The sequence below is a fragment of the Cavia porcellus genome, unplaced genomic scaffold (assembly GCF_034190915.1).
Source record: "Cavia porcellus strain 051 isolate PalLab524CR breed Dunkin Hartley unplaced genomic scaffold, mCavPor4.1 scaffold_9, whole genome shotgun sequence".
NCBI classification, from domain to species: Eukaryota; Metazoa; Chordata; class Mammalia; order Rodentia; family Caviidae; genus Cavia; species Cavia porcellus.
Window position 1 is genome coordinate 7,728,405 of NW_026947492.1, and position 17,558 is coordinate 7,745,962.

General features: G+C 39.5%; 1 protein-coding gene across 11 annotated transcripts in view; it reads right to left on the reverse strand.

Moving 5' to 3' along the window:
• Cadm1 (cell adhesion molecule 1) overlaps positions 1-17,558 on the reverse strand; it is a 327,909-nt gene that overhangs the window by 157,581 nt on the left and 152,770 nt on the right. For 4 of the 11 annotated variants that reach the window (XM_063255806.1, XM_063255804.1, XM_063255803.1 and 1 more), the window contains exon 2: positions 873-919. The exons of the other annotated variants lie outside the window; for them this stretch is intronic. In XM_063255806.1, the coding sequence (XP_063111876.1) occupies positions 873-919 (47 nt within the window). The remainder of the gene's footprint in view (positions 1-872; positions 920-17,558) is intronic. 11 annotated transcript variants of the gene reach the window in all.

Consider the following 17,558-nt stretch of genomic DNA (forward strand, 5'->3'; position numbering starts at 1 on the left):
TGTGTGTACGTATGTGTGTGTGTGGTGAGGGAAGTTTCTTAAACACAGAATAGACTCCTAAACAGAGTTAAGATCTGAATGTAAGTCTTGACCTCTACATCCTAGGCTCTTAGTAAAAAGGCCAAGACTGCTCAGCAAACTCAGGCTACAGGTGCAGACTCTCAGGTATTTATTTATGCACATCCTGACAGATCTTTGTTACTCCCTCTAATACAAACATAAGGCAGTACGTCCAGCGTCTTTGCAAAAGGGGAGGGGCATCACCATTAAATAAACCACCTAAATGATAAGAGAATTAACAATTATCAACTTTAGAAAATTAAAGTAATCCCCAAACCCCTAAAATCAGCAAGGGTGTTGTTTTCACTTGCAGTACTGGGGACTGAACTCCGGGCCCTGGCACTGAGCGACATTACCAGAGTCTCATTAAGTAGCTCAGGTTTGTGGTCCTCCTGCTTCAGCCTCCCACAGTACTGGGATTATATGTGTGAGCCACTATGCAGGGCTAACAATTTTAAGTTACTTTTAAAGGTTCTATAGTACACTTTTACTAAATAAACCCACAAAAGAATTGGCAAGTTACTCAAGTACTGAGTAAATGGTTTATTTGGTTCCTTCTTTTCTAAATTTTAATTAGAAGAAAATCTAGTTCTATAAAGGAATAAAATGAAGTATGTTTCCATATGAAAATAATTTGTATGTAATTTCTGTCAAAATTTTTAATAATTTATTTGTTAAAATCAATTATTACTTTGGCTGTCCTATGCAGAGACATATTTATAGATATTTGCCTTTATTATACACTGATGCATATTGACTAAGAGGTTAATAATCTTTTATTACCGCAAGAGTTGCAAAATTAGTGTTTATACCTTCAGTTTGATCTTCAATGCTTGAGTATCTTAGAGTTGGTAGGAATCTAGAAAAGAAATGTTTCACTTAATAAAATATAAGTTAGGTCTCTATGCACGCATAAACTCTGGAAAGATGATATAGTCACGTGTTTTGAGACTGACAACACACTTTGAAATCAAAGGGAAGAGCTGCTTTACAGAATTTAGGAAAAAATTCAGCCTAAAATGGGAGCTTTTCCAAAGAGAAATTATACTCTCTTATTAAAATATTATTTTTGAAGTTCTTGATTTAACTACAGTTCTAATCTAGCCTTTGTAGCAGAGAAATTAGACAAATGTATTTTCTGTCTAAAGCAACTATCACTATATTTTAAAAGACCCACATAGTTCATTGTTTTAACAACATTATAACCAGTCAGTGAATGTATTTCATTTTGATGATTTCATATATTGTACTAATGAGAAAAATCGAGGCATATTATCTTAGGATCTAAAATACTGTACAATTATAAGTTTTATCCCAGCTTTCAAGTAATTTAGTTTTTCAAAGATAACAAAGAGGAATAGGATTTGTGCTAGACAGTCTCTCAACAATGCGAGAAAGCAATTCTACTTAACGGTTTGGTGTTTTTCCTAGAACGTTGCAGGATTGGTGAGAAGCACTGGATTAATTCCGTGTTTCCCTGCTTGTGTATGTTTTAACATCCTCTGGTGTAAACATGCTATCAAAAAGCACACAGTGCTTGGGGGAAGATGACACACTGCAGGACATTCTCTGGGCCTTCTGCAGCAACTAAGAGCAAACACAATAAAATAATCTGACATGAATTCAGTGCTTTGCCATTTACCGCATCTTCTCTCAGCACTTTAAAACATGCAAATCATATTCCAGTGCATTCTTAATGTTTGACCCAGATTACACAAAAGAATGCTAAGGTAATAAAAACCTTTGCATACTTATATTTGCAAATATCGCAAAGCAAAGATCGGTGGTAAATTGCTATAACCACAACCATAATGTCATAGATTCCTCCTTCTAATGGCCTAGTTTCAGTAACTGCTAACTCTAGAACTTTCTGTAGTATTTAGGTTTTCCAAGAGTTTAACTACACCATTACCACATGTTTGTCTTCCTAGAAATTTTGCAACAGTGGCAAAACACTCCATAGGGTTAGAGTGCTGCTTGAGGGAACCAGAGGAAGGCAATCATCATCCACAAATGCACCATCTGCTATGTCTTACTGCTTAATTAAACTAAAACTGGTAGGTTCTTAATTCTCACAGCTCATAAAAATAAAGGTCACAACAGAGCACTGGCGTCATGCATCACTCATAACACATAACTGCTAAGTGTACTCTGCCAACATATCATTCAAAAGGAAAAACAGGAAGAAAGAAGAAGAAAAGAAAAGCAAGCAAGCAACTAGGTGATGTCAAAGCTCAGCATGTTATCAGACTAATATCAGATCAATGACAGGACAACTGAACTATTAGCCTGAGCACATAAAAGGAGGGAAGGTTCAATTATTGACCACTGTTGTTTACCTGTCACCCCAGGCCCTTGCAAAAAGAATCCATACTTATGCACATTATAATATGGGTTTATTTGTTCAATCTTTCATGGACTCATTCTTCATTGATAAACATTTAAGGGTATATATATATATATATATATATATATCCAAGGCGTTTGTTTAATATTTTGGAAGATACCAAGATGAATCAGATATAGCTATGAACAACTGATGACTTCACTATATAAAACCTTATTTTTATATATTATATATTAAAATAGCTTTGAGATGTAATTCATTCCTATACCCCAGAATTCCCCCGTCTCTGATGTACAATTGAGAGCTGTCCAGTGTATTTTAGCACATTCACAGGGCTGCACAACTATCGCTGCTGTCTAATTTCAGAACATTCCCTTCATCTCCAAAAGACATTTCAAACCCATAAGCATACACAATCAGTTCCCTGCCCTGGCAACCAGTAATTTACAGTCTCTACACTTCGCCTTGTTTGAAGATTTCATATACAAGGAATCATATTACACTCGGCCTTTAAAAATGTATTTGTATATATCTGCAACACATAATAAATATATGCATCCTTGGGAACACAGACGTATCACATCTTGATCTTTTTTTTTAACTTTCCCTTCCGCTCCCTTTGGCTTCTTTCACTCAGCGTATTTTCAAAGTTCACTCATGTTATAGTATGTGCAATTACTTTATGACTGCATAATATTCCATTTTGTGGATATTTCACTTATTATTGACCCATTTGCTAACCAATGAATATTTGCATTGTTTCTGAATTTTGATTATTATGTGATGCTGTTACAAATATTTATGTATCTGTTTTTCCGTGGGCAGGAGTTTCAATTCTCTTGGATGCGTGGCTAGGAGTGGAACTGCTGGATCTGGTAACTCTGTGATTAACACTTGTAAGCTATTTCCAAATTGGCACACCACCTTATGTTAGCAGCAGCAGTGTATGAAGGTCTCAATTTCTGCACACCCTTGTCAACACTTAGTATTGTCTGCCTTTTTATGTTAGCCTTTTTATTTAGTGGGTGTGAGGTGGTATCTCATTACAGCTCTGATTTGTATAGCTCTGGTGACCTAAGTTCAGCACCTTTTCATACTTAGTATTGTAAGCAACTTTTAATCAATCATTTGGTAAAAATATATGAAATATCTTATTTGGAATCTTTCCACCAAAATGTGACATTTTGCATCAAACAACCAATACAATGTCTTAGCCTCAAGTGTTTTTGGGTGTTTACATAAAAAAAACAAACAGTTTTTTGCACTAGATGCTGAGAAGCACCCATCTAAGAGCTGTGATTAGCACCCCACTGGAGAGCCTGTCATACTTCAGAAGTGGGAGTTTACAGACAGGAAACGGTCCTGCTGGCCGGCTCTGGACAGTTATTCTTGTGTGAAGTACTGTGGAGGCCCTGACAGCTGTTCATTCTTTAGGAATGACTGTTCTAGTATCTGCTGTTGGCTTAGGAGATTATAGGGACCTCACAATGTGATGGGATTCACTTGAAGCACTGTATTTCCATTTTAATGGTTTTATCCAATTCTGCCTTCCCAAGATTTTTGTTCTATATAAAAAGTTCATGTTGCTTTTTAATATAAAACGTTTTAACAAAAATAAGTTAACAAAAAAGCCTGGAAATTTTGTGAAGCACTTTAGCATGGGAGGATGTGGGTAGGTAAAATTCACTCGACTAGATAGCTCTTTTTACCTAATAGTCTAATTTGCACATCTATTGGAAGTCGACTAGTAAGAACTCAGAATGATGCATACATTCAGTTTCAGAACAAATAAATTCAGAAATGTTACAGAGACAAAACAGTAAGACCAGACTGATTTGGACTTCCGTGGAGAGTGCCCAGATAACTAACAGTTACTTCCAAGGGATGAGTGAATTATGTTGCCATTGCCTAAAAAAAGAGGGAGAGGAGGAGAACGGAAACAAAATACAAACACACCAAAGGTAGACTAGTCACGTGGCAATGGTTTTTGTTATTCTTTTAGGGAAGACACAAGAAAAATGGGAGGAGTGGGTGACATCGGTCTCGTGGGGCCGCGATACATCTGGGGTAGACATGTAAGGTGTGAGCAGGGCAGCGCTGGGAGGAGAGAGCCACGCAGAGAGCTCAGCAGGAGCACTCAGAGTTCACCAAAGGGTCTGGGTTAGAGATGCTCTGGGAGAAGAAAGAGCTCCAGTCATTCATACTGCGAGGAGAAAAATCCTACATTGTTCTTAACTCCTTTCAAGCCAAATCATTCTAGTTTGGAACAATGGGGAACTTAATTCAGTGATATAGTTATGAGGAGCTGATGAATGAAAATAATTGATCCTCATTATCTCTTCAACTTCCTTAGTGCACCCGTAAAAGTGATCATGTGTCTTCCTTTAGGCTCCTCTGAATTGAATCACCTTACTGCGTAGGCTTTTTAACTTGCTAATGATGCTCTCCAAATAGGACAAACAGAAAAAAACAAAAAGCAACGTAAACAATAGAAACGATGATTTGGACACATGCTCTCTATAAGGAACAAAGGAAGGCAGAACTGTGCAAACGGTAGCAGTAACTTACACGCTACTCCTCGCCCCCAATCCGTAACTGCTCTCCTGCATCGCTGAGTCGGTGGGAAAGGCGCGGACAGAGGAAACAGACAGCAGCCTTTAAACAATTAAGGGTGAGCAATCTCCTGCCAAAAGGCCAGTACAGATATACCCTTTCCCCCCAGAGCTTAGCCTTATTCTACGGCCAAGAAGAAGCTTGATAAATATTGTACAATGAACAAGTGATGAAACTTAGGAAAACTGAAGATGAGGAATGCCCAGTGGGAGGGAGAATCCAGGTGCTGCAGAGGCTAACAAGCTTCCTGTGCTCCCCATTTCCTGAAGGTGGCGCCAAACTCCTTGAAGAGGACGCGGAGGAAGCCAAGTTAAAAGGCCCTGTGCGCGGCCACACTGAAGCCCGAGGGCCCGCTGCCGAGCTGGCAGTCCCTCTTCCTCACGGGCTGGGCAAGCCTAGGTTTCAGAAGCGATCCACCTGCGCTGCGTTGTTTATGTTACCGTTTTCCTCTAAGCGGCAGCCTCACATGAACAGTGCGACGGGCTTCCCAGCAGAGCTCAACCGTCTCTACCGCCTAAACTGAAGGTTCATTAGGGCATCTATTAAAAGAATCTTCAAAGTCGAAAGAGCATTGCACAACCATTAGGATCTCTTAAATTCTAGAGAAGAAATGTTACAAAACTGCTGTTGAGAATCAAGCACTCACGATTGCCACGGGTAATCAACAATAACTTGGGGGGCCTTCCCAGAGGGCTCTGACACCCCCACCTGCTCCCCAGCGTTCAGGCCTGAGCAGGACTTCATCAGTAAGACGGTATCTAAGACAGGCATCCCTGAAGCGGGTGGGACCTGTCCTCGCCCAAAGGAGGCCTGGGAGTAGTGGGGAGGCAGGAGGCTTGGTCCAGCTGGAATAAAAGGAGAATGGGCAGGGTGTGGCCCAGCAGGCATCTGAAGACAAGCAAAAATTAGGAATTTTGTCCCGGGTTTTCACCAGCATTCTCTAGACCTGATTTTTATAACAAACAAACAAACATTTGCTGCCAATCTCCTCAAATTGTTAAACAACAGGAGCTAACACTGACTTCCATTCGACACAATTATATAAGACCCAAGCAGTGCATTGCTCTCATTTTTGAAGCTTTGTTTTAAGCTCCCTCATTAATCTTTCAGTCTTTTCCCATCTCTGCCTGACTACAACTGCCCTGACTTTATCCAAGCCTGCAGTATGCCAGGCTCATTGGTGTCTAAATCACCAAGAGCTGAATACACATTCTACTCATGGGATTCTACATTTCCATCAGAAAGAACCAATCACAGTTTAGGAGAGGTAAACCTCTTTTTAATTGTATTCTATGATACTAACAGGCATTCATTACACATGGACCTTAAAACAAGATTTGCTCTTGGCTGCTCATAATTGTATTTCTACAGCAGTTTAAACCGTTGGCACCTGCAATTGCTAGCAGGCCTAAGCTAAGAATTTCTATTATCCCAGTTTCAAGGGTTACATTTAAAATAAAACTCAGAGGGGCAAAACATTACATACACACATATTTACACAAATTAAATACTATGCACAAGTCAATACCTTCTGCACACAAAACTACATTAAACTCAATTAGCCCTAAGCAAAACTACAGGAAGCAGGTTTTCTGTGAACGAAAAGAGCTGTTGTGTATAATAAAGAACATAAAAGCAGCTAGATTATATAGTTCCGCAGAACTGTCAATAAATGCTTTAAAAAATCACTATCAGTGCTGATCTCTAAATTAATTACCTTAAGTGAAATTAACATAAACATTTCAACCCAAGAATTTATACACAAATATCCTTTGACTTCTGGGTGCTCATAAAGAAGGGTTTTATGTACGTATGTGTTGCTCTGAGCTTTTCTAAAAAGATGCTTCTAACTGAGCTACAAAACAATCACCGAACTAAAGTACAATGTCCTTCTTGTTATGATTTCCTACTTGATTATGACCAAAATTAAATTATACAAATATTTCACTAAATATCTGCTCAAACCTTATAAATATTAATATGAACTCAATCTCATATGTGCCCAGCATTTAAAAATCCATTTAAAAATCTTGGAAACTAATTTAAGATTTCCATCTAGAATACAAATGAGCAAGTCCTCTTCTTAGCTGTTTTGCTCAGCACCCGTATCTGCACATTTAGTACTGAATGTCACTTGGTAGCACTTAGAGATGATGAATATTAAAAGCATGTTTCTGCCTGCTCACATATTAGAGTTCAGCAGCCACTGAATTTGTCATAAGCTGAGCTTTCAGGGAACAAACTACTGCCACTAAAACACCACAGCATTCTGTACAATGAAAAAGGGCTGAGTGTGGTGTGCACACCTGTAATCCCAGCACGTGGAGGCTGAGGCAGGAGAATTGCCTTGAGTTCAAGGCCAGCCTCAAGTACATAGTGACCAGCCTAAACTACATAGTGAGACACTGTCTCAAAAAACAAAACAAAACAAAACAAAACAAAACAGAGAAAAAGAAAATCCTGCGAAATACAACCATCTGGATAAACTTTAGTGGCATATACCATCACAATAGACAAATGCATGATTTAACACATATAAACTTGTGCAAAGAATATACAGAGAGCGAGGTTTTACTATAAAATATATTACCTAGGAAGACTGAACAAAATTAAACTCTTTTAAAAGCTTTTCACTTTATTCTATCACTTGGCTGTACTTGTTGACCATCTCTGAAAAATAAATAATAATGTCAGCTACTATTAACTGAATATACATTATATGCCAGGCTCAAGTAAGCATTTTACATAAATATGTACATGCTTTTTATACATGTGCTTTTAACTACATGCCATCCTTATACACATACCACACACATGCTACCTATACACATACCAGCATCATCTGACGAATTCTCTATTTCATAAAATAACTAGTTTTGCTATCCCTGGAGAGGTCAGATGAAGAAATAAAAGGTAGAGTAATTAACAACCTGAGGCTCCCTTTCCATCCCATGTACACCACCATGCAGCCGAAGGATGCTGCTCACTCTTTGGGGCCCAAGAGCTTAGCATTTACTTTCAATCTGTATTAAAAAGTGGTCTACATACAACTCTTCTTTCCGCAAAGATTCATTCATTTGGAAGACTAAAAAAAGCGCACCGTTGAGTGGAATATATGGGATTACTTTATTTTATTCTGATTATATTGTTTTATTTAATTAAAAATGGCTTGCTGAGCTCACCTATTTATTGTATGGAAACCCAACTGGGTTACTTTGCCAAACCTCTGCACAACACACCTACTTACACCCAAATGCTTGGCTTGGAAGGGAGGAGAGAATGGTTACTGGAATTGAGCTCTGAAACAAAGTTCAAAAAACAGTACACTGCCTCCTAATGACCTCATGCAACAAATCCTTGCTATAAACCTGCAGATAGTGCTAGCACCCATTTAACAGATTACCAAGCAGATTAAATGAAGGGCTGTATATAAAGTATTACACAGGGTAAGTACTCAATACATTTAATACAATTGTTATCTTTCTTTGGAATATCTGATTTTAACTAAAAGACCCTCACTACTTTCCTTAGAATGCCATGGAGTTCTTTACTTTGTCTCTCTTTATTAAGAAACACTCAATAAGTATTTTTTAGACTCAATTTTATACCATCAGCTCCACAGCTCTCCAAATCATTCTAAATTATTGTTCTCTGGACTTCGAGAGATTCCAAGGTCCCCCCACCCCAAATTACATATTAAAGTCTCCTTTTGGCGCTGATTTTTCTGGCTGCTTAATCACTTCTGCTAACCTCTGCTTTTTTCTTACCAGATTGGCTAGATTTTTCTGATATGAAAACATGCAGAACAACAATGGGAATTAACCTCCTAAGAGGCTAAAAATTAGCACTCATTGAAGTCCGCCCTGATTTCTGGCTCCCTGGCTTTTCCACGGCTTCATCACTGCACGCTCACTGGCCGCTTCCTCTGCGCCTTACATCACGGCAGATGTTTCGTCCAGACCTTGGAGAAAAATTTCTCTCCTTCTCTTCTTGTAACAAGGAAGACACAGTGCAATTATTTGTGAAGTTATTGCTTATACATGAAATTACAATTTCCCAGTATGTAGCTAGTTAAGTTACATATATTTCATTCATTCCTTCATCAAATATTTGTTTAGTACTTTCTATGTATCATGGTAGGTGGTAAGTAACATTTAAAACAGAAAAGGAAAAGCCTTATGTGCTAAATTCTGGTGTCTCTTTAGTCACAGTTTAAAAGGAATACTATGATTTTTAAGTCTAGTTAACTAAATATTATTTAGAAATATGTATTTTTTATTTCCAAATTCAGTTGTTTTTTTTAGGGGAAAGAATTTTCAGTGGACCAAAAAGTCCCTATGAAAACTGTCGATGGATTTTACAGCATGTGCTAATGTGAAATAGACCGGAGTCCAAGGACCAGACGACGACAGGGCTAGGCACAGTGGGGCAGGCCTGAATTCCGGCTGCCGGGCAGCCAAAGCAGACCCTGGTTCAAGGGCAGCCAGGGCCACTTAGCATGACCCTGTTTCAGAATAAACAAAGAAGGACAGCACTGCGGGTCAGCGGCAGCAGGGCACCTGCTCAGCAGGAACAAGACCCTGGCATGGCAGGACAAAAAGGGGAGGGATGTACAATTGTTTTTGTTCTCTGTAGCTGCATAGGACTGCAGTGTTTTATTCTGTTTTCTGTATTGATTTCTGCAGGCATCCTATTTTTTACTTTTATTAGTTATAAAAACATTTAATAAACTTTAAAATATGTACCTACTTACTGTAACCTAAAAGGATCACTGAAGTCTCCTTTTACTGAAAAATAATTCAGAACTTTTACTTCCCTTTCTCTGCACCCAATAGCTTTTTTTAATTATCATAATATTTTTCAGTATTAAATTTAATTTGAAACTGCCTGGAAGGTGGTGTGGGGTATATCAATATCCAAGATCAAGTCTCTTTTAGATCTGAAAAATGCCTCTCCAATAACTATCACAGTTTATTCATTTGCTTTGCTTTGTACTGTACAATACTGTCTATCATTTCCGGACTGTATCTGTGTCTTCCAAATGCCTCTGTTTGCAATCTGGGTATTTCCTTCGTATTTATTGGGGTATCTAAACAATGTCACACTTTTGTTTCCAATGAAGCTTTATTTTATCTATTTTAGTTTTCACTTCATTATACTCCTCTTTGAATTCTCATTTACCAGCTGGAACTTCTTTAGGTGTCTCATTGAGGTTACAAAACAGAGCTTTCCTAACAGTTTATTTCATGAAGCAAATCTATTTCAGAAAGATTTTTCTGCAGATTTCTACACCTTTGATTTGGAGGTGTAGATCTTTAAAAATATTTTATCCATAATACGAGGTCTGGTGTCTTTTTATATCCTTGAGCTCCTTGTCTCCTGACTTCAGGCTTACCATACTTGCCTTCAGGACTCACCACACCTAAGACTGCTTAAAGTTTCTCCCAGCAATTTGGTTGCATCAATGAATGTGACAAGTGTCTTCAGTGTTTACTATGTGTGAGCCCTTTCTGTGCACTGGGAATCAATGAGAAAGAATCTGCTGTAAGCCCCAGCTTCTTCTTGCCCACCCTAATGCATGTTAGAATTTAAAGAAACAAACAACAAAATCCCACTGGAGACTAAATGTAAAGAGACGCCTGCAGATGACCTAGTGTCCAAAGTCATCCAAACAAGATGTCTGATCGCAGGCGCAATCCCTCGTTCTTGACTTTCAGTCAGCTGATGGAGCCCACAGAGGTCTCCCTAAAGAATAGGTAACTCACCCAGGGGTTCTTGATTTTTGTTGCAGAAGAATTATTTCAGGATGCTTCAGTGACAGGCACAGATGGAAAGGAAGAGAAAACAGGCAAGAGACCTCAGCTTGAGGAGTTGAAGAGGGCAGAGCTCTGCTGAAGAGGATCAGACTGGCCCATTAGCAAAGGGATGAGATCAGCTTTAATGGAATTTTCTGGGTGGTCGAGGGTCGATCATTCTGTCAGTTCTGGTTTTGCAGTTCTGGGTCTGAGCAGAGGTCTTTATCACTTTATCACTTTAACCTGGTTTCCAAGAGATGACTGCTTCAGTTCACAGAGGCTCTGCCTGAATCCAAAGTTTTAGGGCCCTGACCAGAGAGTTCTGGGTGCTCACTGCCCGCTGAATGTCCTTGCACTCTGTCTTGGTGTCCTCAGTCGGAAGGAGGATGAGACAGGTCATATAAATTTGGGATTAATCAACCTTGTACTGCAAGGTTTTAGACAGTCACCCTCAAAATGGGTAACGTGTTTATGAACAGAGTTCAGAAGGGATCTGACTCAACATTTAAAGGTAAGAAAGCAGATAGATACAAACCAAGTTCCCGTTTTGTTCTGCTTTTAGTTATCTACTGGAGACCGATAGGCCCAAGTGAAGATTTACTGTTTTTCAGTTGTTTTGTTTTGCTAGCAAAAATAGCTTTTAATCCCTGATTGTCTCAGAAGAAAATACATATCATGCTCTCAGTAGGTTAAGGAAAGGAGTGTCCTTTTGGACACATGCCAAGACCAATGCAGAACCTGCCTAGGAGCCAGGAGTTATTAGTTCAAGAACCGCCTCGTGCCCACCGCTGTGCCCTCGGAAGCTGAGAATGTTGCCAGCTACTGACTGACCCAAGCAACTAGCACAATCAGCAGCCCTGGACAGGAACAAAAGAGTAACAGGTCAGCACAAGCACAGCAGGATTCCATGAGGACGGAAGTCAGAAAATGGACACAGTGTGGAGTGGGATCAGTCAGAGAAGGCGGGCTGCTCAGGAAGGGGTAACTCAATCTAGTTCAACCACAGGAAGGTGAGAACGTTTTCTCCAGCAACTAAAATCGGGCTAAATGCCTGACACTCACTGTGGTTACTTCTGGGGATTTGTTTCCTTTTCAGACAATTTCATGGGCATTTTAAAGGAAATAAGGAAGGCATTGTTCTCTTGGAAGTCAGTGGTTCAATCTCAAATGAAACTCCTCACCAACTCTACCTTGAATACTTTTTTTTTGCCCTCTAGACAATGATTGTTTTTAGGCAAAGATTTTCTAGCTTACGCACACAACTAAACAAAAGAGCCTCCCACACAGAGATAAATTTCCATTTCGAAAGCCCTGCAGGCAGATCTCTGAAGCCTGCCATCATAAGACTCATTTAATTTTAAATTAAATTAAGGGCCCAAAAGGTAAGCACAGTGTTCTGGTTATTCCAACTAAAGTCCTCAACTTACAATTTCAGTGATTCTCCATCCAATTGATGGCTCCAACTGTAATAAAGAATTCATGAACCATGGAACCAACTGACAAAAACAAAATAAATAAATATTCCTCAGCGCTTTGAAGAACAAGCATTCCCACAGTTCAGTTCCTAAGTCACAAAGAGTAAATATCTGGGGGGAATTTTTCTCAAATCTATAGGTAAAAGGAAAAAAAAAAAAAACACCCAGGCACAAGCACAATGGGTAAATTCCTAATAAAAACATACGAAAGTAAAACAGTTCCAAATTTCTGATCACTATTAGCACGCACACACACACACACACACACACACACACACACACTCTTTCCCCTAAGCTAATTGAGACAGTAAAATGTACCTAAAATGAAACATACTTTTTGTTCATCACAGTTCAAATGTTCCTCTCCCAAGTATATGGGGATGAATCTGATAAATTCCTTTATTTGACATATATTGACATATATATATATATGTGTGTGTGTGTGTGTGTGTGTGTGTGTGTGTGTGTGCATATACATATATACATATATATGACATATTATATATATATATATATATATATATATATATATATATATATATTAAGTTGCCTCAGTTTTTCTGAGCTTTTCAAACTATGGCCACCACTTGACAGTAGGAGAAAGAAAACAGGTAACAGGGAGAAGAAGTTGGACTGGAAAATCTCAAATGATACTGCATGAAGACATCCACAAGGCAAGCACACTCATGAGCAAACCATGTGGTTATTTCTGAGCTGGACACAGAAGCAGGTATTTTAAAGGGTTATCAGCCTCCTCCCTCCCTACCTTCCCAGACAGGAAAACAACAGAACAGGCAATGGACAGAAAGAAACGGGATGGGTCAGGAGAAACAGAAAGGAAGGGCCAGATACAGGACGGCTCCGTCCCAGAGCAGGCTAACAGACTCTGAAACCCTGAAAGTGGAGCAGATCTATGAGGCGGGGGGGACACGTGTGCCCAGAAGACGTGGGACAAAGATAAAGGTCATTTTAGCCGAAGGATTGAGAACTGGGAGATGTGTGTATTAGAAGAAGCATCAGTAGGAACACTACACTTACTGGTAACTCTGCACTGAATCACTGAGGCTCTTTTACAGAAGCCAAGGTTCTAGAATCATAGTGGGTAGGTGAGAAGGGTGACCGTAATGAGATATTTACAACTGGACCAGCACAGCACTTCCGTATATAATACTGCTGTAGTTTGGATGTGAAATGTTGCACAGAAGCTCAACATGGCAGGCCTCAGGCTTAGTCCTCAGACTGTGGTGCTGTTAGGGGCTGATGGGACCTTTAGGAACCGCAGCCAGGCAGAAGGATCTTGGGTCAGCGGGAAGGCCCTTGAGCAGCAGACAGCGGCCTCACCCCTGCCCTCTCCGCCTCTCCCTCCCACTGGTAGATGTGCACCTCCTTTGCCGTGTGTGCCACCAAGATATACTGTGTACCACAGTCCCAAAGCAATGTGGCCATGTACCAGGGACTAAAACCTCTGAGAGTAAAGTAAAGCTTGTCTCCTTACAAACTGTTCATCTCAGTTTGTCACAGTAGCAGAAAGCTAGCTAACATAACACGCTTTATAAAGTCCCCATTTCTAAGAATGGGGACAACTATAGTGATCCCAGAAAAGTACGCAAACAACCTTTCTTTTGTTTGGTGCCCCCACTGCCTTACAGATAGGTCACAGTGATGTATGTAAATTTCACGAATTGAAAGTAATTGAGAAATAACAAATACTCTGATCACAAATAACAAGAGGCATGAAGTGTACTTAAGCCCTATTTCTCAACCCAGGAACAGAATGATGCTCCCTGGCCACCTGCGGGTCTGCCTGGGTCGCTCCAGCCAGATGCTAGCTGGCATTCCCTCTTCCGTCCCCAGCACTCTTCCTCACCTCTCTACTCACCCTAAGCAGTATCACCAGCTTGCCAGCCTGGCACCAGCACTGCCAATCACGTACGGATCCTTCCACTCCGGTGTTCCACCATTTTCCAAATCAACTGCTAACACTAAACTCAGAGCCTTCCGCTCTTTGCTGCTTCTGTTCACATGGTCAGTCAAGCTAGAGGGTGATCATCAAAGCTTTTTTCTTTCCTTTCCTTGTCTCTCAACAACACTAACTGGTAAACAAATTCCAAGGATTTCAACCACGCTGCAGGCCTATTTCCTCTTCTCCATTCTGATTACGACAAACTTAAGAGCCCACGTTTTCTCACCTGATTTTCCAAATGGCTTCCTACATAGCTTTCCAATTCTCTAAAACAGCCTCCATGCTACCACCTGGGCAATGTGTCCAAACAACTCTCTCGTAAGACTGCTCACTCACTGAAAACAATTAGGCTCCCAGTACCTACTGGATGAAATGCAAACGCCTCTTAAACTATGAGTCATGCAGTAGGTGTGAACATGTGTGTGTGTGTGTGTGTGTGTGTGTGTGTGTGTGTGACAGACAGATTTCCATGCCTTCCTCAAAAATCACTGGATCAAATAAAAATGTATGGAGAAGTACGTTCAAAACTGTCAAGCATTATCTAGTAGTTCTTAGCCTTTATGAGGTCACAGTCCCTTTGGAGAGGCTGATAAAAGCCCTGGAGTTTTCTCCAAAACACACACCCATTCAACTATAAGTAAAATTCAGTATCCAATTTCAGAGTATCCATGGATGCTCAAAGACCATCCAGATTAAGAGCTCTCACTTCGGTATTTACTGTTTTCACATTGGTACACAGAATCAGAGTCGGTATCATCTTGATAGCATTTCCAGCCTTCCAAACAAGTACACCGCTCTCCCACGGGCGGTCTGATTCTTCATGCAGATGTCTAAAATATTCATCAGCAGGGTCACTGGGCACACAGTGAATATAGGCAAAAAAATTAGTACAGTAGTTAGCATATAGCTCACAGTCATTTCGTCCGGGCACAGCTGTCCCTACAAACAACTGTTTGAAAAGAACAGGTTATTTTGAAAACAATCGGCTGAATTGAGTCAAAATACAGGCCAGTAGGCTTTCATTCTAACTGAATGAAAATGAAGCGCAGTTCCTTCCTTTTCACGTAGCTCACGGGTGCAAAAAGAGACCCACTGAAGCTATTCCGTAGCATGAATGTTCATTATTCTCCAGCCTGTTTCGTCCAGCTGCATCTCTCCTGGCGTGGTTGAAGCTCAATTTGTCTGTATGTCCTTTTACATGTTTGTGCATATTTACACTATGTGCTTCAAATTCTTAAGAAAGTATATACGCCAGGAACAATATGTACTCTACATGTTTGCACAGGAAATATCACCCAGAATTACAGGGATATATTATTAAAGGTGGAAATTCCTCACCATTCAATCATAAACAGCTAATCAGTAACCAAGTATAGGGATGCATACGTATAATCCCAGCACTCTAGGAGGCTGAGACAGGAGAATCACCATGTTGAGCAACTTAATAAAGACCCCATCTCAAAATAAAACATAAAAAGACGTTAATTCCATGTGAAGTCCCTCGGTTCAATCCTGTGGGGGGGGGGCATGTGTGTGATCACATAATTATTGATTTGCTTTATTGAACTATGACCGACCCTTCAGTGACTCATAGGAGATGACACACTACCAAAGTAAAAAACCACAAATACTTCCCCATAGTTCAGCAGTACATATACTACATTTCTAAGCCTGTAACATCGCAAAGAGGCTCTGTGTACTGGGAAACACACATCCTGAAAATGAAAACTGAACATATCCTCAACAGCAGGTTGGCCTAAAACAAATGTGAGCCCTTTAAAATAAGCGTTTTTTTTTGCTTGCCTCCTGGAAATTAATATTTTTGGCACCTAATATACTGGTACATAATCCTTTGGAAATCTGAACTGCCGCATTTTTTTGCTTGATAAACTCCCAACAATCAGTCCTTAGCAATCATTCTAAGGCTAAAAGAAAAACATTTCTTTCGAAAATACCTGCATGGCCCTATTTTGTCACAAGGTGGCGCTCTCACGCACTGGTAAACCAGAACAAGCTTAAATCCAATTTTAGTACTGTAAAAGCAGGATTCTCAAACTTTGTGGTGTCAGGAGCATTTTACAGTCTTAAAAATTATTGAGGACTCCAAAAAGCTTTTGTTTAGAGTTTTGTCTGCAAATTTTTCACTATATTAAAAGTTAAAATGAAACATTTAAATATGTTATTATCCACTTCACAATAAATCCATTATTTGGTAACGAAAGCATTTTTCTAGAATGTAACTACACTTTCAAAGCAAAATGATTAGTAAGAAAAGGTCTATGCAAATCTCTGTGAAGTCTGGCTTTGAGAGGTCCTCAGGATTCTCAATTTTACTTCCTTAAACTTGTGAGATGTGTCTGGCCACACACAGATAACTAGTTGGAAAGAGAAGAGGTATTTTAATAGTCTCTTTCAGATAATCGCGGATATTGTCCACTGATTCTATGCTCAAACTCAGCAAGTGGTAGTTTCTTAATAGTATGTTTCATACCAAAGAACTTTCAGTACTTTGTTGCATTAAAATCTGTTGCCATCATATTTACGCATCTTTTACCATCTATGAAATTTTATCATCATGCAAAGGTCATTCAAAAAACACTAGTTATTTATGCAAATATTCCAAATGTTGACACACTTCATTATTCAGTTCTACGAACATCACAGTTCTCAGTATCACTACCCAGTGTCACCAATTAGGTCTTTAAATATTAGGAAGCTACCGAGATCATAGTGCAGGATGTAAATGTTTAAAAATTCTTCTTTCCACTGGAAAGCTTGAATTTTATTTCTGACAACAAATATTGTCCACTGTTTCTCTTTAAATGACAGGTTGGCTTTGTTTACTTTCCAGAAAACCTCCTTCTGATACCCAAGTCAATAATCATAGTTTATCGTTCTGTCACGACAAAATGATGCTTCATGAAATAGTCACCTAGTTCAGTTTACAACTCAATCTCATCAGTACTCTTTTGTAAGACAAACAACAGACATCTTCTATTTCCTCTCTTCTCAGATGATGAAAACGCAAGATCAAGGTTTGATACAATTAGTAACTTTTATTACTTCATCAGGGAAATTCCTTTTCACTGTGAGTATGCTGACATGAAGAATACAGAGACTTCTAGGACAGTTTGGTGCCACTAACTTGAGGATGGGTGAGGTCTATGTGCCTCCGCTCACCCACCATCAGTGCGAATGTCAGTCAACATACCAAAACAGGCAAATTGTATTTCAACATTACAAGAACAGTGTTGATTTCGTGGATTCCCTAAAAGGATTCAGCATACCCCCTGGGATGGCCCACC